This window comes from Malus domestica, chromosome 15 (genome assembly GCF_042453785.1).
Source record: "Malus domestica chromosome 15, GDT2T_hap1".
Classification (NCBI taxonomy): Eukaryota; Viridiplantae; Streptophyta; class Magnoliopsida; order Rosales; family Rosaceae; genus Malus; species Malus domestica.
In genome coordinates, this window is record NC_091675.1 from 11,200,716 (window position 1) to 11,223,537 (window position 22,822).

Genomic DNA, 22,822 nt, shown 5'->3' on the forward strand with positions numbered 1-22,822 from the left:
CCATAGAGACTAAGACTCCATTGGGAATCTCCACAACCACTTAGACAATAATGCTTTGTTCTGATTCCTCAAATTCCCCACCCCTAGACCTCCTTCCTCCTTGTTTTTAGTAACTAACTCCCATTTGACCAAATGGGTTTTCTTACCTTCCTCCACGCCTTCCCAGAGAAACCCCTTCATTAGTTTTTCCAGACGTCCTCTTACCCCGCAAGGAATTTTGAACAAGGACATCTAGTAAATCGGCAAGCTTCCCAAGATTGATTGAATTACAGTTATAGTGTCTGCCAGAGAAACCCCTTCATTAGTTTTTCCAGACGTCCTCTTACCCCGCAAGGAATTTTGAACAAGGACATCTAGTAAATCGGCAAGCTTCCCAAGATTGATTGAATTACAGTTATAGTGTCTGCGTCCATACGTCCCAACGTATCTAACAAGTCGCACTATACGTCAATACGAGCGAAAATAAGCACGAAACGTGATGTCATAAAATTGACAGTGAAACAGAAATTCAACTCTTGCGAAGAAAAAAAGGATGACAGTAACAACGATTCAACATGTGAAGCATCAGCAACCAAAACAAAGCATCCGAAACATCAGAACATAAACCTTAACAAAGATTTAACATCAAAATATTTCATTTGTTGGAAAAAACCCAGAGAAATAGTATAATAGATATGCAGCAAGCCCCCTTGGCCAAGGGATCCGGCAGCTATAAATCTTCTTTGCGTCATCACTTTTACAAGCTTGGCAAGATAAAACACCATTTAAAACAAAGGTTTCATTGCACGGTTAATATGGTTCCACCAAAAATAAAAGTAAAAGCAAAGAACGTCTTGCCATCAGCTAGAGCTACTGCTACAGCATCATACTTAATTCTTCGGACCAATGTCCTTGAGGGCACAGATCTGCTCCTCACCCATGGCAGACATGACGGTCACCACAAGATCCTTTCCATCATTAAACCCGTCCTTGATCTATAAAAAACACAGAAAATGAAAAGCTTTAGTCGAATACGAAGAAAAGAGATACAAATTACAATAAAGCAACCACGGTATATGAGTTTTTTTCTTTGCTTGATGAGACAGATACCTGGGTAAGCAGACTGTCGTCAGTGGGAAGCCTCAGATCATCCTTGGTGTTTCCATTTTCAGTCAAAAGACTCACCTACAACATGTCGAACTCCAGTTAGAGCAAATAAAATGGAAGAAATGCATGTCAAAAGAAATATATAACTTCCATTAACATAACACAGACAGAGAAGAAAATTATCGTGAAACTCCCAAATATAAATTCATGCGTCAAAATCTCAAATAATAGATGATTCTACCGTCTTAAGTTTGCTTCCTTCGGTATCATCATTACCATCGAAGCGCACATAAATTCACATAACAATCAAAATTTCTGATTACATCCTTGGAACTAATTGTCAAGAAAACTTACAAAGCCATCCTCAGAGATATCAATCAGCTGGTAGTCAGTACGGTTGACATGGGGAACCTGAAAAAACAATGATAAATAAGCGGAGAATGAATGATCCAACTTAAAACCAAGAAATACAACACATACAAAGATACACAATTTCACAAAAGACAAATTTCTCGAAAGCAATTACATCACAATTGTGGGACGAAGGAACAATATCTTCAAGCTTCTTTCCATTGAAAATATCAATTGCCACAAAGTGGCACTTAGCGTGACCGTGCTTTCCAGTTTTGGAGGTGGAGACTTCAACAACCTGTAATGAGAGCAAACATGATTTTAACTGAGAATGGATTAATCAAATCAAGCATTCATATAGAAATAATATACAAGGATGATGAGCACTAAAATTTCAGTTTTATTAGTTGGTCAGATAAGAAAAATTGGGATTTACGGTTCAATTTACAGCACAAAAACTTTAGATATCAATAAGGACCAGTTGTATTTGTGTACAGAGTGTGTGCGTTTGTGCTAAGCCCCAACACAACAAATCTAGACCTACACAAAGATGCCATGGATTTAATTGCCAGCCCTAATAATTGTAGCAAACGAATGCGCAATACCGAGTTTTACTTGTGTATGACTGTATGTGTGCTACGTGATAAATCGATTGCGTCCACAAGATTCGTTACTGACTACTCCCTCTGAGTACCCAGCATGAGAGCCAAACATTAACAACAAATTCAAAAACACTAAACTCCCAACAAATAAATTGCAATCCCCAAATCTTTCGATTCGACAACATCACCACCATTAACAACACAAACAAATAAACAAATAATCATCCGCAACAATAAACATAGGAATTAACAACACAAACAAATAATCATCCACAACAATGAGATCATGAATAATCAAATACCAAAACCAAATCAACAAAATACACAGCAAAGCAAACAAATTCAATCAAAGCTTGAAAACCCAACAAAGATCTGGCGAAACCACAAAACCCAGATGAATTTTGACCCAAAAGCCCTGAAAAATTGCATCTCGAATTCGAAAAATTAGGGAAGAAATAAACCTTGCAAGGTCTGGCCTTGATGACGATGTAGCCATTCTTGCGGATGGTACCAGCCTGCTGGGGATAGGTCTTAGATGCGCCGGCGTCGGCCTTGGATTCGAACTGGTGCTCCTCGTCCGACATCTCTCTGCCTCCGAAGTTGATGACCGAGCTTCTCTGTCCCCCTTGGGTTTTCTCTTTGTTTCTGCTAAAACAACGAAAGAGGGCGACTTCTGGTTTTGGGACTGCAACCGGCTCTATATTCCAAGGTTTCTAGGTCATCTGTTAACCATGGTTACTCAGATCGATTCTCCACCGTTGGATCTGTTATAAACTTATCCAAAAAGAATAGAAGAAAGAGGAGGTTATCCATCCCTTTCTTTTTTATTATTATTTTTCTTTTCAATTTTCTTATTTTAATTTTTTAAATGAATTATAAATATATGTTTTCACACAGATAAATAAACTAAACTCTTGTGAACTAAATAAATTATATGACTAAATACTTATAACGGCATATTTTTTAAATATGAGTGTCAACAACAAATTGTTCACGATTAAATACTTATAATTTTTAGTGCGGTTAACTGCATATTTTCTAAATATGAGTATGAACAATAAATTGTTCGCATTTATTGAATGTCTTTTAATAGTATGATTGTTTGCCGTCCATAAGTTTTACTGAAAATGAAATTAATCATGTAGAAAAATATCATATAAATAAAAGTTAAATATATTTACTTGATATAATTTCACTCGCCATCAAATCGTAGCAAAATAGTAGAATATGCCGCATAGTGATGGAACACGATTGATTGATCTTCGGATCCCCACAAAGAGGATCAGGAGAGGATCCTTATCTGTGTTTTCCATATTAATACTTATTCATAATTATAAAGAAAAATATTTTTTCTCAATTTTGTCTAAATCCCTTTGTTTCTTTACTCTTTTTTTATTTCTTTTTCCTAATTTTAAATTGTCTTATTCCACAAATTCATGGTCTCACAAGATAAATATTTTTTTAAATAAAATCAGTTCGTGACTTCACCACACAGCAGTCTACTACTCTAGGAGCCAATAAAGCTCATAGTGATGCCTCCATTGCTAACTATTTGTAGTTTATCGACGTCAGGAATTATCTTATAAATATAAGGAAATTTTAACGAAAAACTCATGATACTGTTCATTTTAACGAAAAATCATATTTTTACACTAAAAATCAATTATGATACTTTACCCTTTATTTTGTCATTATCGTTAGAACTCAGAATTTTCAAATTATTTTCATTAATTTTCCTTAAATAAAAATAGCTCACACTAAACGGTTCACGTCTCTCCTCTTTTAAAGGATGCCGTATTGGACTTGGACCGAACTAAAGAATCATATGCCCATTACAACTCTTCATGGGCCCATCAATTATTCCAACGAACAAAACCAATTAGTTAACCATGCAAAAATGCTATATTTTCTTAGCTCCCATATTATTCCACAATATTTTCTTTTTCTTTGACCAAAGATTTTTTGAAAATAAGATATATAATATTTTATTGAATAAAATTAATTACAATGCTCGAGCAATATAATTTTGAAAAAAACAATCGGTTCTTCGATTTAATTTCAAGAGATATTGAAATAAAAAACATTCATGACACCATATAGGAGTAAAACTTCTATAATGATCAGTACGCACTGGACCGATCATGTTAAAGAAATGGGAAAACAATGTAGGTAAAACCTAAATTTGATGACAAAATACTTCATCATCGTTATGGATTCTTTCATATACCATTCCATTCCACTATGAGTTTGAGGCTTAGGGTTTTAGAGATGGAAAGGTTATGCAAAAAGGTGTAAATGAAAGGGAGAAATTGTGTATAATTATGCTACGGGTGCCATTGTGGCATGGCGTTCTATGTTAATGATACTATCATAAAGGAGAAAAATTTACACGTGATATTGTATCATTGAAACAAGATATCACAGTTCGATGTACTCGTGCTAATTAGAAGATATATCAATTATGAATATATGTGATTTATTTGGTGTCTCTCTCCGACCGCTTGTGTTATATTTGATATTGCATCTTCATGTGGAGTGACTGCGAGGGACCATTCCCTTGCTCAGAAAAGGGGAGAGACACACTGTAACGTCCCGACCCGAATTTTTTTATTTTGAAATTTACATTTAATGGTAGGGCAAAAAATAAACTCTTGATTACTTACTACCATTAATCCCAATTTATTTAATAAATTCTTAATTTCTCACAAAATCTATAGCTAAATTTATTTACCAAAAACATAGGATTAATCTTTAAACTAAACACCCAATCCCTTTTCTTATTTCTAATTTTCGATAAAGATTAATCTCGGTTATTTTAAGGATGGATCTAACTCTCGTTAGACTACCTACATACCCTTGAACGGGATCAAGCATTTCGTAGTTCACAATTTCATTTCTAGTCTATTTTAAAAAATATTCAACTAGTGGAAATATTCAATATTGAACTTTAACAATCGAATCACATTGAATGGATACTAATTACGAATTTAAAATATCGAATTTTGTGTAAAAAAGCAATATCGGCCCATTGGCCACGCGCCGTCGCCGCCGATGGTGGTTTCCGGCGAACAGAAACCAAATTTTCCGACTAACTCTAAAAACTACCAAATTTTATAGACAAATAGCGTAATACCCTGAAAAATGTAAATATAGGAATTTGGTATTCATAATTATGAATATGTAAAAAGAATTGGGAATTTATATTAATTCATAAAATTTTCGCTTTAAAGTAAACTAGTTACGAGGTTTAAAGTTTGGATATTAATTATTGAAAATCTGTAGACCTTTCAAGGTCAAAATTTATGTACGGAACGCAATTTGGAGATATAATGAAGAAGTTATTAACGCTTAAAGTCGAGGGTAAAATTGTAAATTTATCATTTATAAAATGCTCTAGATTTTTTGAGCCAGATCTAGAAGGCCACGTGTGTGGCCCAGATTAAAAGTAAGAAAAGTTAGGCGGTGGAGATGGAAGATAAAGGAGAGAAATGAGGGAGAGACAAGCCAATGAGGAAAGGGGGAGATGAGTGAGGGACCAATGGGGAGAGAGAACCGGGAGGGAAAGGAGAGGAAGAGGACAAGGGGAATCGGGACCCGGGCCTTGGTGACCCGACCCGATTCAGCGCCACACATATTTCCGACGGAATTTCACCCTTTTTTTCCGGTGAATTGGGTCAAACAACCATTTGGAAACCCCTCCACGACCTTCCGTCTCCCTATTACCACCAAAAATCATGAAGTTTGGTCTTGAAATTGGGAAGAACACACCCGAGGGTGCCGCGACCTACCTTGCTTAAATCCCACCAAATCTGAAATGATTTGATTAAATTTCCACCACCAGTAGACTCATATTAACCCCAATAACAAACCCCAAGCAATGGTTGGGGCGTCGGAGTTTGTTTGAAGTCGAATCAAGGATACCCATTTCTAGGGTTCCAGCGGGTTTGGGCCAAATTGGAGCCTTTCTAGACAAAATTGGATTGGCCATAGGTATAAAGTTATCTCTACTCTTTGAGATCTTCATTTCTGTAATTTTTGAGAATTTTTAGAAATAATTGAATTTTTCGGCCAGTCGAGGCGGCCAACCGCCACCCGCGGCGGCAGGTGCGGTGGCGCATGGCCAGGGAGCCGACAATTGTTCTTTATGAGAATTTCATTATTCTAATTATGTTTTTGAGATCAAAATTGTTGTGGTTTGAATATTAATATGATTTTGGTATATGTTGGATTAACTGCATATATTCAGATTTGTTTAATTTTGGAATTAGTGAACTACGAAATGCTTGATCCCACTCCAGGGTACGTAGGCAGTCTAACAGTGTTAGATGCAGCCTTAAATAACCCGAAAAATAATTCTTACAATGAGAAGTGTGTTATAAAAGGAAATAGAGACAAGATGATAATAAATTTGTACGTTTGGTGTTTAATTTTTTTTATTTATTTATGAATCAAGGTCGGAAACAAGACATAGAATTAAAGGAAGGAATTTAGTAAATAATTTGAGTTTTTACCTTATTTTTTTTTAGTCGATTTTGAATGTAAGGTAAGGATTAGAGAATTGACTATGGTAGAAAACAAACAATTAATGGTAATCAACTAAACATGATTTTTAAGTTGGGCCTATCAAAAGTAATAACATCATTTCCCGAATTAAAGAATTTATTCGGGGCAGGGTGTTACAAGTAGAGTTCAATGAGAGGAACAACATTCATGCCTGGGCCAAAGTCTAATTCGACCGGGAAACACCTGAAATCGCCCTTGATTCGCCAGAAACCGCCACCGGCAGCGGCACGTGGCCAGTGGGCCGATATTGCTTTTTTACACAAAATTCGATATTTTAAATCCGTAATTAGTATCCATTCAATGTGATTCGATTGTTAAAGTTCAATATTGAATATTTCCGCTACTTGAATATTTTCGAAAATGGACTAGAAATGAAATTGTGAACTACGAAAGGCTTGATCTCGTTCAAGGGTACGTAGGCAGTCTAACGGGAGTTAGATGCAACCTTAAAATAACCGATATTAATCTTTATCGAAAATTGGAAATAAGAAAACGAATTGGGTGTTTAGTTTAAAGATTAATCCTATGTTTTTGGTAAATAAATTTAACTATCGATTTTGTGAGAAGTTAAGAATTTATTAAATAAATTGTAATGAATTGTAGTAAGTAAATAAGAGTTTATTTTTGGCCTACCACTAAATGTAAATTCCGAAATTAGTTTCCGAAATAAAAAATTTTGGGTTGGGGCGTTACACACACATGTAGAAGAAATGGTCCATCCACATAAAAACCAAAGCCTATAAAAAACTAAAACTACTTTGAGCCACTGACACTATGTTCTAGCGGTATTCATGTTATGTCTATTTGTAAGTGATAGATTTTAGATTCGGCTCCAATAAATAACAAGTTCGACACAATTACTATTGCCCATTTTGTGGCTTAGCTCAACCTCCGCCCCTAATGTCGTTGTCTCAGGAAAAGAAAAGAAAAACTTTGAAATTAAATCCTTAATATATTGTTAATTGGGGACCACTTTGTTGAATAATTGAATTGGTTCTCATGCATGTTGCACATAGTGCGGTTAATTGAGTGTGAATTAGTCTATCTACTAAGCATGAATCATGTTTTTTGTTTTCAAGCGACCTGCTAGTGGCTTTGCCACGACAGTCCATCTTCTTGGGAGTTGAGAGACTTACATAGACATTTCAGCATCTTCTAGTCACTACGTGTGATTCATTAGCACCATAAACCTAATCCAAAACATGCCGTGTAGAATATGAGCTTGAAATTCGTTCCCAACTATTGGATCATCCTGTAGTGGTTACTAAGCATGAATCTTTCGCATTTTGTTTTTTGAAGAAACATGCGCTCCTTTGCAAGTTATTATGACGAGGCTGGCACTTGGCAACTTGGCAACTTGGCATGCATGCCATGCTGCTTCCAATTCTACCAGTACGAAATGTCCTTTGAGTGTGATTTAGCCTATCTCCTAAACCAGTCGTGAAATTTAAACTCATTTAACGGATTAGCTGTCCATTGTAAACAGTAACATCTAATCCGGTAACAACACTCACGAAGCTGCAGTTTGGCACCGAGGGAAAGTACGCGATTTTCGTATATGTTGATGGACATCCCGTGTTAACAAGCACATGTAGTTTTAATGTGTAGGGACGTACGTATATACATACACAGCCTGTAAATTTTGCTTTTGGTTTAAGCATCGATGGTTGACGGTGGAAAAAGGTGGTCCAGGACATTACTGCGAGTGCCAGAACGAGCTAGCTCTCCTGGCTCGTCTGTGAGTCTCTGACTAACCACCACTAGGTTCCCTACCGCTACCTGCATCCTGTTCGTGTGCATAAAATACCGACAGACAATGTAGCGTATCGGACAGGCAACGGAAGGAATTCACCATCAATGTTCACGACAGATGAGAGAAACACAAATCATAAGTTCATAATTAATACGAAAGATTTCACATCGAACGAACTAGTTTTGCTTTAGAGTTTAGTCTACAAGGCTTCTCATAGAACCAAATTGGTAACCAAGTTACGAAATTCTGATAAGGGTACTGCAACATCTGAACAAATCAAACTCCTTTGTATACAATATATATTAAACTTCCATTTCATGTCACCAGCAATGAGAAACGAAAGGAAAGAGCGAGTGCACGACATGAAAATTCCAAACAGAATTTCCATGGCTACTGTACAATTTCTCAAGGCGGAAAAGAAGAACTGACTATAACAGCCAACAAGAACAAGCTAATAGGTAGGAAAACAAAAGCTAAACCAAAAACACTCACATATTCCTTTTTTCAGCTCAATTTGTTCTTCATTAGATACCTGTTTGCTCGATATCTTTAAGAAGTCCGACAATCTGATGCATGCTTGGTCGCTTTGAGGGAAGGTCAGCTGTGCACAGATATCCAATCTTCAGGGCCTCCTCCATTTGGTCATCTGGTCCTGTGTCACGAATTTTTGGATCAATAGCGCTCGACCCTTTGTTCTTTCTAATCAATCCTCTAACCCAGCTCACCAAGGTTGCATCTTTCTCCTCTGGATAGTCATCGCCATATGGCTTCTTCGAAGTAATCAGCTCAAAAAGAACAACTCCAAAGCAATACACATCAGATTTTGGAGTTGGAGAATCATACTCGGACTGAGAAAACTCCGGTGGCACATACCCTGGTGACCCTCGAGAGATCTCTTCATCTAGGCCACTGCCGAAAATCTTAGCCAGACCAAAATCAGATAATCTAGGCTCTAAGTTATAATCCAGATAGATACTACTAGCTTTAACATCTCTATGAATAATCGGAGGTGAGCAACCGTGGTGTAGAAATGCCAGTGCTCTGGCAGTGCCAAGTGCAATCTTGTGACGGAACCTCCACGATGTTAACAACCCTTCAGAACCAACATTTTGAATGTCATTGTTGTCTTCCTGTTCCCAAGTATCTGTGCTCCAATCGTCTGTTCTTTGCAGTACCCCGAGTGGCAAGTCATGAAGCAAATTCTGTAGATTCCCGTTCTCCATGTAGTCATAGATAGCAATCCTTTGGTCCCCGGCCAAGCAATATCCAGTCAATGGAACAAGATTAGGGTGTTTGATTCGACCGAGATACTCAAACTCTCTTGCAGCTTCCTGGTCTGTCATTGTAGAACCGTGGACCAAAACTTTCACCGCTACATGGATTCCACCCGGTAGAAATCCTCTATAAACTGGCCCGAATTTCCCTTCAGCCAAAAGGTTTCCTCGATCAAAGTTCGAAGTTGCAGATAAGAGGTCTGAGAATGTGAAATTCAACAATGGCTTCTCGAAAATCACTACAGGTACTGAATTTGCTTGCTTAACATCTGCAACCCATGTTGTTGAATCGGTCTGGAAGGAAAAGGGGCCTGATACGTTTTGCTCTTCCTTGTGTGAGGTTTGTTTTACCTCCCACATTCTGGTTTTCCTTCTGCAACCAACTGCTAGAAACAGCAAACCAGCAAGCAAGCATACCATTGAGAAGGTCAAAACCAAAGCAAGCTTTAGACCATTTTGCTGCCTAGCCTTATTGGATTGTGCTCTAAAAAGGTCCGGTTTTGCTGCAATGGGACAGCTGTTTGTTGAACCAAAGAAAGATGCTTGGAGGGTTGCATTGGAAATTTCAGAAGCACAAAGTGTCAAGTTATTGTAAGAGAAGTTGAACCTCTCCATCCAAGGGAGTTTCCGCAAGAGCGATGCAGGGATCTCTCCGCTTAAATTGTTGTTAGAAACATCAAAAACTTGGAGATTTCTCAAACTCAGCAATGGGATTCTGCCTATGAGATGGTTTTCAGAAAGATCAAGTGTGTTCAAGTTACTCAGCTGGGAAATTTCAGCAGGAATACGACCCGTAAGACTAGTTTTCGACAAGTTCAGGTACTCCAAACCCGAAAAAGTTTTCACATTTCTCCGGAATTTCTGCCTTGTAAAATTATTGTGGGCTAGATTAAGGTGTTTGAGATTCTGGGATTGAATCCAATCAAGTAAAATTTCTCCACCAAGCTGATTCTCAGACAAATCTAAATAAACCAAACGAGACCAATTGTAGCTAGCATTGAATTGTACCTTTGAAACGTGGCCTTCAAATCGATTCCTGCTCAGGTCTGCCACCTCCAGCAGCTCCTTAAACACTCCCATCACTGAACCCTGAAACACATTCCCTGAAATGTTCAGAGAAGTAATGGAATTCATCTCCGAAAAATCGGAGTCCCGGCCTTGAATCCCATTCCCAGCAAGGTTCAATACTTGGAGCTTAGGCAATGCGGCACCAAATCCATCTGGAAGAGAACCGTTTAACCGATTCGACGAAAGGTCAATCCAAACCAGAGACTGACAGCTCAAAATTCCTGATGGGATGCTCTTCTCAAACGAATTTCCATTGAGCTTAAGAACTCGCAGACTGGCAAGTGAGCTTATATCTGCAGGAATCTCACCAGAGAAATTGTTGTTGGAAACGTCGAGGGTTTCGAGCAGACCGAAGTTGCCAATGTTGTTAGGCAACGACCCGGAAATCCGGTTGTTGGAGAGAATAAGGTGCTTGAGAGAACCTAGGCTCCACAAATCCGAAGGCAGACTGGTGATTTTGTTGCTGCTAAGGTTTAAAGATTGGAGCTTTGTGAGCTTTCCGATGGTTGTGTCCGGAATCGGACCGGAGAGCTCCAAACCGGAAGCCTCAAATCCGATAACATTGTTGGATTCACAGAAAACTCCTTTCCACGAGCAAACAGGTGCAGAAAAGTTGTAGCGATTGGAAGAAGAAGATGAAGAAAAAGAACCCAATTGTTTCAAAAACTCAGAGACAAAGAACCCATCCGTGTTGGGCTGTTGGGAAGCTAATGGATTCAAAAGCAGGGAAAAAACTAGTAGAGAAGCAAAGAAAATATAACCCATTTGGAAAAATAGTGCAGCAGAGAAAAGGATGTGAGAAAGTTTAAACCTTTCTTTCTCTCTCTATCACTTTCTCACTCTAGAGCTTCAGAAGCAGCATTGCAGTAACATAAATGGTTCTGGGTCCATCTCAGAAGCACTTGCTTGGGGACTCTGTAGCTCCATTAAATCAACTGCAGAGTCTAAAAGAGTGGGTTTTGGGTTTTGGAGAAGAGAAGATTGTTAGGCTAAAACTCCCCCAAAAAAAAAAACAAGAACTTACATGCAGGATTTTGTTGGGTTTGTGGTCCTTGTTATCCTCCTAAGAAAAACCCCCAAAAAAAAGCACTGGGAAAATAAGCCAATGGGTGAAGCAGCACATGCAAGTAACAAACTTATTGGGTTCTCAAAGAGTTGACGGTTTTCTGGGGTTTGGAGAGTGGGGGAATGTGAGCTCACCTTTGGTGGTTTTGCAGGTCCATGACCATGAAATCCTGCAGAAACAAACAACTAAAAAGAGGAAGCAATTTTGTCTGTGTGTGTGGAGAAGTAGAATATGTGAGCAGCAGCAAGAGGAGGAGAATGCTCTAGTTTTTGCTGCATATATTTTGTTTAAAACAAACAAACAAAGGAGACTGTCATGTGATTTTAAGTGAAATGAAAACAAGGAGACCGTGAGGAGAGAGAGAGAGAGAGAGAGAGAGAGAGAGGGAGAGGGAGAGGAAGGAGGGTATATTGGGAACGAGAGATTTTTAAATGTGATTGGAATATAGAGCGCAACATCACATGTTATTGTACAATTGGAAACACGCTAGAAAGAAATAAAAAAATAATTCCTTCAATTGTACAATGATATGTAGCGTTCTAATCTGTGTTCTGGACACACTGAAAATCCGTTAACGGGAAAGAAGGGGTAGACATGAGTTGAGCTTCATAAATGAGAAAGGTTTTAATGGAGGGAAGTAAATATCTAGTATTTGGGTTGATGACAACTTTATGTTGGTGGGAATTCAGTGATGTTCTACATGGAGTGTTGTTTTTTTTCATCATTCATTCTTTTTCTCTAATTAAAAGTTGGTTGATATCTTTATCAGATTGAATTCCAATTAGAAATTGGCAAATTGCTACTATAGAAGCTAATCACCATCTTTTAATAGTGTTTTCTTAGAATACTGCCAATTAAGTGTATTATGTAGTGTTCTTATACACTATGTAGTAATTATTTGTTTCTACAAAAAAAAAAAAAAAATTGAGTAGAAGTGTTTGATTAAATTATTCGTAAAATAATTTTTACAAAAATATGAACACATGTATTTTGCCTTATTCGGTCTTATTCCGGTTTTACTTTTAAGAGTGTATGGACGTTAGTTTTCATTTTGAAAAGTATCAACCTTTTGAAAACAAAATTTTTTGTTTTTTTATAATCAAAATAGAACGGACAGTGCTAGTGCTATTCCCACACTTGTTTTTACTTGTTACAATATACCATTGATCTTTTTGAAATCATTCAGTCTGAAAACCGAAAATTGAAAGGAGTATATAATCAGTGAAAATAGTTATGTGTATAATATTATCCAAGAGAAATTATGACCATTTCCCCAACTTTCCGTAAAGCATGATGGACAATCAGTTCATACAACTTTTACTTTGACATTTAAATGTATTGATTTTCACTTTAAATAACTTAAATATGAACTCATGATTTGCCCTTAATGACGTTACAGATAGAAATCATCTCCGGATCTCTTCCTCCAAATCCCAAAGATCAAGTGATCCGGACCTTTAAAATTTGAACAAACGGCTAAAAACAGAAAAGTGAGTAAAAACTTTTAAAAGCTATAATAGTTTTTAACCGTTGGATTAAATTTTTAAAGGCCCGGATCACTTGATCCCTGGGCTTTGGAGGGAGAGATCGAGAGATGATCTCTTTCCCAATGTTACAAGTTGATCAAATGAAGGGAAGTGTGTAATTTGCAGAGTAAAATTCTCTTTCCTCATATTCTCTTTTCCTCTCACACTTTGATGTTTGTCCTTTTGTTTTTATTAAAAAATTAACACAAGATGTTAACGTGACTTAATCGTAACCGTTCAAATAAAAAAAAAAAAAGACATAAATTAGAAGGAAAGAGAATCATACTCCGTAATTTGGTGGCGGGTGGGGAGTGGGGGCGGGGGCGGTGTTGGCGGAATATATTTCAAAGGATTAGCTTAGAAATGGTTGGTGTGATGTAGCGTTTTGTTGACTTAAACATATGCAGTTCAAAAAGGTTCTCCCAATGAGATTATGAGTCCCACCCATTTCGATTAAACAAGTGATTTACACCCTAACCCATCATCACCATTAATTATACTTAATGGTGGGTCCGGTCTCTTAGTAAAATTCAAGAGACTATGATCACTCCCGTCAAGAATCAACCATCTCGATTGTTTATTTGGAAAGGAACTTTAAACACCCCACTGCAACAATATTCCAAATTAATAAGCGATTTCTTATGTTTTAACTTTTATATATTTTAGCCGGCACTGACTAAGAATATTGAAATAGTGGCATACCGGTATAAGTAAATCTCTCTCGTTCAATTAGGGTGGGTCAATCACATGATTAGAATTAAAAAACAGCTGTAGTGGTGTTGATGATTGAGTAAACTAATCCGTGTCTTGTTTCTCTCTATCTTTCGTTCCTCTGAGGATTTGGCTTGGGGTGTGACTGAATAATGAAAGTTAATAGAATATAATTACTGTAGTCATGCTGATTTAGACACCTTTGCATCGATCAAACTCAAGGCACATGAGGGCTTTGACAAGTTTAGACGACGACCCTTGTCCTAGTGGAGAAAGAAAAACAACAAATTAAATTAAGTAATTATGTAGGTAGGTGTTTGCACATGGGAAAATGCCCACTTTGTCAAAATCTTAGACGGTATCGCTTGTGATTGTATTTGATAGAGAAATTTATAAGTGTCTTTGGATGCATACGGTGTTATCTTCATTAAAATGTGAGAAAGTCAACTATGACTCACATGATCTATCCATAATAGTTTGGTCCTTCGTTTTTGGCGAGATTGAACATAAAATCTCTCACTTACAAATGAAGAGAAATACCAATAGACCGCTATGCTAAAAACATCTCCAATCGGGGATCTATATTGAGTTGTATAGAGATGTCAAAGTAGTTTACATCCCACATACACATCTCCAAGATTGGAGATTCTCCAAGTGATTAGCGTTAGCGTTGTTGTGAAAAAAGCACTTGCGCCATGAAGCATTTACGAACATAAGTGTTTTCTATACCGACATTCCAAATAAGAATGATAAAACGGCATTGTATAGAATGTGAGTTGAGCAGATCGGGAGCACGCCAAGACTCAACAAGAAAGAGAATGGAGGAAGATTACATCAAGTCGTAATAATTTGCACTGATTGAGGGGGGATTAAGGTGAGGAGTAATAAAAAAACCACCGACACACACAAGGACTAAAGATAATTGAAACGACCAACCCCCCATAGCACTTGGTTTCATGATATTGCCAATTTGCCAGCTGCAAACTTACTCCTCGGACAATCATGCTCTGTCACTGTTGTGTTACTTCTCCACGAAGCCGCGAGCACATAGCATGAGTTGGCAAAATTTTGGGTGTAACCGAAGGTATTTTCCTCTCACCAACTTTCTCATCAAGAGAGAGAGAGAGAGAGGAGGATATACCCCCATTACACGCTTAGAAACTTTCCTAAGAGTTGCACCCATGCAAAGTATAGAGATGTCATCGAAATTTTACGATGATCACTAAAAGATGAAAAATTTAAGATCCTATAAAGTACCCAAAATTTCATACATTAAATAGAACACAACCCTCAAAAGTTATACTGATTGATGTAGGCAACCAGAAATAGATTTATAGCAAAACAAAAAGCTTAGTGTATCTCGGAAAGACCGAAAACACATAATCCTTCAGCTAATACAATTATCCGTCCATGAGAAATTCTCCCCACAGCAGTAAGATACAGTTCACCTGCTCTGAGCTCTCTTCCTCTCCACTCCAAACGCAACACAAATAATCGCCCCGTATTACAATTTCTCTCAACATCTACAGCAAACCAACAATCTGTCCATACAAGTTTGACTTATTCTGTCATATCCGGAGGGGGTGATTTCCAGAACCATACCTGTCTGGCTTTGTTTTTTTCATCTGCGATCTCTGGGTTGCAATCTTTTGGAATGGATTTGGTCCGCCAAATGTTTCTTTGGGTTGCCTTACCCTCTTTCTCTTTCCGCGATCATATTCTTCATCCCTGCATCAATTAAACATTCCACAACTTGTCAGAAGATTTTATATGTAATGCGTTAACTGGTGAAAATTCATGCTGATTAGTGTGACATGCAAGGGATTCCAAACTCACCATTCGTCAGGTATATAACCAATGCTGACACTCTTTGCACGGCTTGATTCTACAATACGAGGAGGAGGCAATTCTATTCCGTCCCAACGTGCAACTGCAACCAACATATTTTTTTGAGAGATACAATCAGGAAATTATAACCACAATAACATTAGGTAACATCAGTTTCAATGGGCTTCTTGTTCATATTTTCTAGAAGACAGAAGAAAGAACAAACAAAACAAAAAACAAATAAGTAATAAAGGTTTATCCAGCATTCGAAACTAACAGATCAATTGGGTAGAAGTGAAGCTCAACTTGCCAATCAGCATAGATATAAATGCAGAAGGCATTGCAATTGTATATAGGCAACACATGCATGACTACATAACGGCATGGCATATATGCAAATACTACAAAACTACCAGCAACCATGGATATATATGGTCAGGAGGGCAGAGTCCTAGATAATTTACTCACCCATTGTCTCGTCAAGACCTCGGGTCAGCACACCAATCCCTCCATTTTGCATTCTATCCCTTTTACAATTGTGTGGGGTATCATTTTCCCCGGTCTCCCGCAGATTTTCTTTTGAGAAAGAGCTAGAGACATTACCAATTTGTAATCTTTTATCACTTGCAAGCACTGTACCATTCTGACCAACACTTTCTCTAAACTCACCCTTATTGGCAGCCATTAAAGAATGACCATGAGATTTCATTTCCAGCTTTTTATCAGTTCCATCTGCATCCTTTTTTAAGCCAGATTTGGTCCCCTTCCTCTTAGACTTTTGCTTAGAAGGAGTAGAAACCAAGGGAATTGACCGGGTTTGCTCAGATGTAGACGGCCCCATATCAGATAAGCAAGAATTGTCCATAACGTGTTTCTTAAGAAGGCTACTGGTATCTGAAGATGGGTGCTTACTCCTTTTGTGTTTTTTCTTCTTCTGTACGCTTAAGACCGCCCGGGAAAGTAAGCTAGGTCGTAACTGCATGCATGCAACCTTAGACTTCAGCTGCTTCTTTTTCAATTTTCTATGGCGTTTGCAAGCAGAAGATTTCACAAGCAACGATCCATATGTCACAATTAATGAGGAGCCAGACAATTTTGCTGACTCATCAATTACTACTTTTTGGCCTGAATCACCAGTCTTCTCACCCAAAACATTACAAGCAGCACTTCCATTGGTAAAACTTCCAACCTAAAATATAAAAGAAGTTAAATCATGTCAACGCAACCTATCATAAAATGCATAAAAAATACAAAAAAAAAAAAATACCTGACTAATTTTAGAGCTTGGTTGATCTGATGATTTGACAGTGTGAATTCCCTCCTTTTTCATACCGCCAGGAACTCTGGATGATGTACTCAAGTCTCCCTTAGAGGATACAAGATTATTCTAGATGCATAAACAAGTTAAAAACTCAAGCACCAAACAAAAGTAAAATATCAAGTAGGTAAAAACTAGAGATATCAAAGTGTATAGAAGATATGTTGCATCCACTTACATTATGAGGGGTCTCATCTAGTATGGGTTTAGAAGCCTCAAGGCTTTCAGGGTCCTTGGCATTGGGTGCTATGACACTGGAAACACCACTGTTTTCAACTGACCTTCCTCTCTCATTAAGGTCAGTTTTATTGCCATCAGCTTTTGCAGCTGTGGCATTTTCAGGATCCGAAGTGCCACCATTTCTAGTTGGAGGTGATCGTAGCATGTCCTTTCCCAATGTGGGAATCGGAATGGAAATCCCTTTCAATGAATCCTTTGGTAATGATGAAGAAGAATCTGAAACAGGTTCCTTCATACACACCATATTTTCTGCCACATTTTTAGATTCAGAAGCACCACCACTGCTGCGGCTTGGAATGGAAAACCCTTTCAGCAGGTCTTTTGATAAAGATGGAGAAGACTCCCAAACAGGTTCCTTCATAGGCACCATATTTCCTGCCACTGTCTGGCAATTAGTTGATGCTTCCTTCAAAAGGGGCACCATAGGTGGAACTATAGTTGATTTTTGTGTCATAACGATAGATGAGGATGGACCACTGGATCTGCCCTCAACAGAAACATTCTGAACCGGTCCTTTGAAGCCTTGGTTGTTAGTGCAACGAGTTTTTAATCCAGCTCCATTTGCATTGAAATTCTCCTTTCGAGCAACTTCAACAGGCTTCCTTGGTATTATATTTCTTCTATCGCGGACATAAAACAACATGTAAGCCTTCTGTTCTAAAACAATCCTCTCACTAACTTGGTAGACCTGTTGCATCATAGTTGTGCAAACTTGTAAGAAACCTTGATTACTTTTTTTCATTTCATATGCAATTTAAAGATTGTGGATTTACTGCTGCCCTGTCCCTCAAATATGGTACTAGCATTTCTTTCTCATATATCAAGTATACCCATCCAATCAGAGTCATTCAAAGATAAAAACTCAGTACATCTTTGGACAAGGGACTTATAAAAGGGATTTGCAATCCCATTTGAAAAGTGGTTGGGAACCATAGAAAGGGAATATGTCAATTTCGGGTGGGACTTGATAATGAGATTTAGAGCCCGGAACCCCACCTCAAGGTAGACAAACATGAGTGGCTTATAAACTCCATTAGAAGAGAACTTAGTCCAACACTGAACCATGGACCCACAACTAAGGATCTAGGACCCTGGACACTCAAACCCAGGATTCTGTACCTAGTGGCCGAGATGCGAGACCCATGACCTGAGACCCAAGACCTGGGAACAAACCTGAAAACCAGGACCGCAGATCCGAGACCCAGACCAAGCAGTCAGAACACCAGACCAAGGTTCAGGACCCAAGACCCTGGACCAAGGGCACAGGCCAAACATGTTGTATAAGTTCGTTAAATGAATCCTACCACACTTGATTGTTTAACCAAACAAGTAAATTCAGGGATCAATCTCATCTTTCCAAAATCCCACCGTTTTTATCCTTTGTTACTTCTAATACCTCATCCAAAGGGAAACTTTCAGCAGCAAATGATTATAATCAATATGTTGACATGGGACATCTAAGATCCATAAAGTTGGGTTACACCAACTTGGTCAATCCAAATTGTTAAGTATTATGAGGAACAGTGATATCTCAATTATCAACTCACCTGGTTGTCATCAAGAGAGTACCACATGCCACTTGATGTGCGAACATAGCAATAATAATGGCCAGAATAGGTGGTAGCCCCACAATGAACAAGAACCCCATAGAGAGTATATTTCAAATCCCCTTCCTGCCAAGTAGAATGTAAAACAGGATTAGAATACAAAACCATGATGTGAATGGCACAAAACATAATCAAATCAGCAACATATGACTTTTGGCTTCCTTTAATGTGTTACCCCAGTCATAAACCTAATGGTCCAAATTCTAATTCCAAATTTAACCTTTTTCAGCAAAAAGGACCAAAATTAAGATACAGTTTTCAACAAGTATTGGGCAAGATTATGAAATATGAAATAAAATCATAAGTAAACAGAATCAGTGACTTGCGCATCAAATGCCACAATGTTTCTTTTAAATTGGTTCATTTGTAAAATGGAGAAAAAATTTAGAAGTAAAGCTTGCATGGCTAAAAAAGCTTGAATACTTACGTAGGAACCACTAACAAATGGCTTCAAATCCAATGTAGGGGCAAATTTTACATGTCTATCAATTTTTCGTCCAGGATCATGTGCACGAAATCGCTTCAAATGGATGGTAAGTACATAAGGAGGCTTTTGAACAGTCATCTGTTTGAGAGCCCGAACTTTCTGATTGCATCGTTGGCACTGATATTGCCTTTCCCCTCCATCTAACTGCTCTGAGGCGGTAAATTTTGCAAGTGCTTTTTGCACGGAATCTGCGTTGAATATTTCAAGACTTAAATCTAAGAAGGGGTCAAACTTGTTGGAGCAATAGGAGCACTGCAAACATTTGACCTGAATAAATAATAACAAATCGGGTTATGAAATATCAAGTAAATACTTAAATTCCTTACCTTTTTACAAAAAAATATAAACTCCCATTCACTACAGTATCTCAAAAACCACAAAGTCTACCATTACAATTCTTACCTGGCTTCGAAGGCGACCACCAAAAATCTTGTGTACCAAGCTCTTCTCGTAGGCACTTGGGGATTCGCTGGGCACACCAGAAGGTAAGCAGCATTTATGCATGGATTCCAGCAAGTTTACCATGTATTCATGTGCATCCTCCTGTCTAGACTTAGTGAAAGTTCGAGATATGCCTTATCATTTGTCAAGGATTCCAACTTCAAGCATAGAAACAACAAAAATAAACCCAGTACAACACTTATAAACTGACCCTGATCTTAACCTTATGAAAATGCAAAATTGGAGTGGTGAACACAAGAAACTTCTTGATGAACACTCCCTTAAACTTGCTCCAATCAGATCATTTGGGTATTAGTTATCCCCCTGAGAATTTTTTTTTTCATGCTTATTAAAAATCAACTTTGACTGTAAACTATAAAAATAAATAAAAAATAATAAAAATTCATTCATAGAAGAATTTTAAAAAAAAAATTGAATATTTTTATTTTTCTTCTTTATTGACACACTTGGTTGTCGAGCATGTTGAATAAATAAGAACTCCATCAACAAAGGAGAAGGTTCTGTGGACAAACATGGGAGTCCAATGAGTACGTCCAACTATATATGGCAGAAATATATCACCACAAAACATTTCAAGGATACATCGTAAGTTAATGACTAGATCCTTTGGAACCAAAATTCTCCCGGTTGATTGTAGAGCAAGACTAACGTGCTTCTGGATGGCACATAAAGCACAAAACCCAGCAATATGGCCTGTAAAAACAAAATCAAACAAATTAGCTATGCACATAAATTCAACATTCTTCACACATGCACATGTAAGCACGTTTGAGCGCTGGCTTACCCCCACTTTACAAATGGAATATTACGACACTTTTTTTGTTTATGTTAATTCCTTCCATGCAAACACACAGACACAAATATGTGACATTTTTTTGTCTATATTAACTTGTTGCAAACGTCCAAACTAAGGGCAAGTCTAGGGTTTTCGGAGGAGTCCTTACATGAATTTCGATGCTTTCCACTTTGCAAGTATGCAGCTAAAGGCTCGGTATATGTCAGACACTGCAACACTGAATTGAGATAACAAGTGTTCCCCATATTCCTCAAACCGGCACCCTGAAAATTACACAAACCATTTTCACTGTCAAGCAACTAGGACCCAAAAGAATATTCGGAGAACAACCAAATGCAGCAATAGTATTACCATCAAAACATCACATAACAGAATATTGACTATGAAACAATTGAAAGGAAAAACAAATTCAACCGAAAATCGATTTGACATAAGAAGCCAAGCAACAAAACTCTGAATTCATCTAAACAAAACATATAACAAGCCCGAATCGAAAAATGCGAAATGATTCAATTTAACTAAGCAAAAGAAAGAAACATCAGCACGCCCAACCAAACACATAAGTAATAGTGAATGGAAGTAAGAGAAGAAAGCGATCAAAGGCAACACTTTGACTCACAATTCTCCGGAAGGTGATGCCAAAGCTGAGCTCCGGATCCAACCCGTTCTCCAAAAACTCGGACCGATCCGTTTTCTTAGCCGTCAAACTCGACTGACCCTGATTAGAGCTGCTACCGCCGTTGTTGCTGCTTCCGGGGTTCAAGGTCTCGAGCCTAAAGTCACCGCCACCAGTGTTAAGGCCATTGAAGGGCTTCCTCGCTCGGTGGAACTCGATACGCCTCTGAAGCGGATTCGACCCGGTTTCCGATTCGGGCATTAAATCCGCAAAGCCCTCCGATTGGATTTGGAGCTCCGCCGTTTGCACCAAAGCGTCCGCCATTTCCGGAGCCGAAAAAGTTGCAATTTTGCAGGGAAAGTTTCGATTTTTGTTCTATGCTTATTGAATTTCTCTCTCGGGAATTAGAAATTAGGGTTCTAATGGCGGAAATGTTTGTGGGGATTTGGGAGAAGCAGAGGGCTTTTTGAAGGCTTCTGCGAAAGAGAAGAGGCGATGGAGGCGATAGAGGCAGTATTAAACCCTACACAGGACACCCCAAGATTTTTGGTTCCAGGTGGTCGCGGCCTACACCGACCAACGGTGGGGGAGATGTAGATGATTTGTCCACGTGTCGCGATCTGGTAGAAGTTGGAATTTGGATCAGGACGCATGAAAAAACAAGGAAAATGTCTAGTTGGAAATGCTTAATCAAGGTTTGACGACATGATTTTATTCTCCTTTTGGGTTTCACATTGAGAAAGAGGATAGATCCCCAAATCGTGTTCGTTCATCATATATTGTACGATCAGAAATTATTTTAAATATATATTTTTAAAATTAAATATGAATAGTACATGACGAAAACTTACTGCTCAATGTACGATAAACAAACACGATATGAGGATCCCCAAGATCCTCACAACGAGGATCCTCATTCTCACATCGATACCTCCTTCATAAGCCATTTTGTCATCTCCGGCTTTGTAAGTAGAAGATTTGGATTGTGATCGTAATGGACGGTATTTCAAATCAATCATATAATTTGATCTAAAGTAAGAAGGTTCTATATTTTTATTCTTCAAAAAGAAAGTAGTAAATCATAAATATAAATCATATTTTGTAAATCAGATGATAATTAAATTCATTTTAATAATTTAAATAAATAATCTCTCTAACATCTTATTTCTCCTGAAGAGCATAGTGATCTCTTTCCCTCCTAGTAAGAGGAAATTATCACATTGTGTGAGGAGTCATATTTGGCTTTAGTTTAGGCATATTGTTTGTAATGTTATTTTATAATTTTTTCAGACCCTCTCAAATGTGATGCTATGTTTTTATTTTTCAAATTCAATATAATTTGCTTGAATTTTGTAAATTACAAAAATACCCTTGCAATTTTTTTCTAAAAGCTCATTTGAATGTGCTTTTAAAATGACTAAAAGCGCTTTTTGTGAAAATATTTTTTATACCAATCCTTAGTAAAGAAT

At 37.8% G+C, this 22,822-nt stretch overlaps 3 protein-coding genes across 3 annotated transcripts; all 3 read right to left on the bottom strand.

Annotated features, from left to right (window-relative positions):
- Positions 1 to 617: 617 nt before the first annotated feature.
- On the bottom strand, positions 618 to 2,817 carry LOC103456388 (eukaryotic translation initiation factor 5A-2-like). The gene is made up of 5 exons (XM_008396102.4): positions 2,501 to 2,817; positions 1,613 to 1,735; positions 1,441 to 1,497; positions 1,090 to 1,164; positions 618 to 974 (listed from the first exon to the last, which is right to left on the bottom strand). The coding sequence occupies exons 1-5, from the start codon at positions 2,621 to 2,623 to the stop codon at positions 870 to 872; spliced, it is 483 nt and encodes a 160-aa protein (XP_008394324.1). The 5' UTR covers positions 2,624 to 2,817; the 3' UTR covers positions 618 to 869.
- A 5,806-nt stretch (positions 2,818 to 8,623) lies between these two features.
- On the bottom strand, positions 8,624 to 12,344 carry LOC103456389 (probable LRR receptor-like serine/threonine-protein kinase At2g24230). The gene has a single exon (XM_008396103.4). The coding sequence runs from the start codon at positions 11,460 to 11,462 to the stop codon at positions 8,880 to 8,882; it is 2,583 nt and encodes an 860-aa protein (XP_008394325.3). The 5' UTR covers positions 11,463 to 12,344; the 3' UTR covers positions 8,624 to 8,879.
- Positions 12,345 to 15,254: 2,910 nt separating this feature from the next.
- On the bottom strand, positions 15,255 to 22,037 carry LOC103456390 (ubiquitin carboxyl-terminal hydrolase 23-like). The gene is made up of 11 exons (XM_008396104.4): positions 21,357 to 22,037; positions 20,886 to 21,000; positions 20,524 to 20,634; positions 19,882 to 20,054; positions 19,420 to 19,746; positions 18,933 to 19,058; positions 17,324 to 18,073; positions 17,095 to 17,214; positions 16,296 to 17,016; positions 15,837 to 15,930; positions 15,255 to 15,728 (listed from the first exon to the last, which is right to left on the bottom strand). The coding sequence occupies exons 1-11, from the start codon at positions 21,675 to 21,677 to the stop codon at positions 15,569 to 15,571; spliced, it is 3,018 nt and encodes a 1,005-aa protein (XP_008394326.3). The 5' UTR covers positions 21,678 to 22,037; the 3' UTR covers positions 15,255 to 15,568.
- Positions 22,038 to 22,822: the final 785 nt, after the last annotated feature.

Bases quoted from the DNA above. Each gene is read 5' to 3' on its own strand.
- LOC103456388 (XM_008396102.4), bottom strand. From the start codon at position 2,623: ATGTCGGACGAGGAGCACCAGTTCGAATCCAAGGCCGACGCCGGCGCA. The intron at 1,165-1,440 runs GTAAGTTTTCTT...GACATGTTGTAG, and splicing joins ATATCTCTGAGGATGGCTTT to GTGAGTCTTTTGACTGAAAA. The intron at 975-1,089 runs GTATCTGTCTCA...TGTTTTTTATAG, and splicing joins ACGACAGTCTGCTTACCCAG to ATCAAGGACGGGTTTAATGA.
- LOC103456389 (XM_008396103.4), bottom strand. From the start codon at position 11,462: ATGGGTTATATTTTCTTTGCTTCTCTACTAGTTTTTTCCCTGCTTTTG.
- LOC103456390 (XM_008396104.4), bottom strand. From the start codon at position 21,677: ATGGCGGACGCTTTGGTGCAAACGGCGGAGCTCCAAATCCAATCGGAG. The intron at 19,747-19,881 runs GTAAGAATTGTA...TTATTTATTCAG, and splicing joins GTGGTCGCCTTCGAAGCCAG to GTCAAATGTTTGCAGTGCTC. The intron at 15,931-16,295 runs GTGAGTAAATTA...TGTTGGTTGCAG, and splicing joins AGGTCTTGACGAGACAATGG to TTGCACGTTGGGACGGAATA.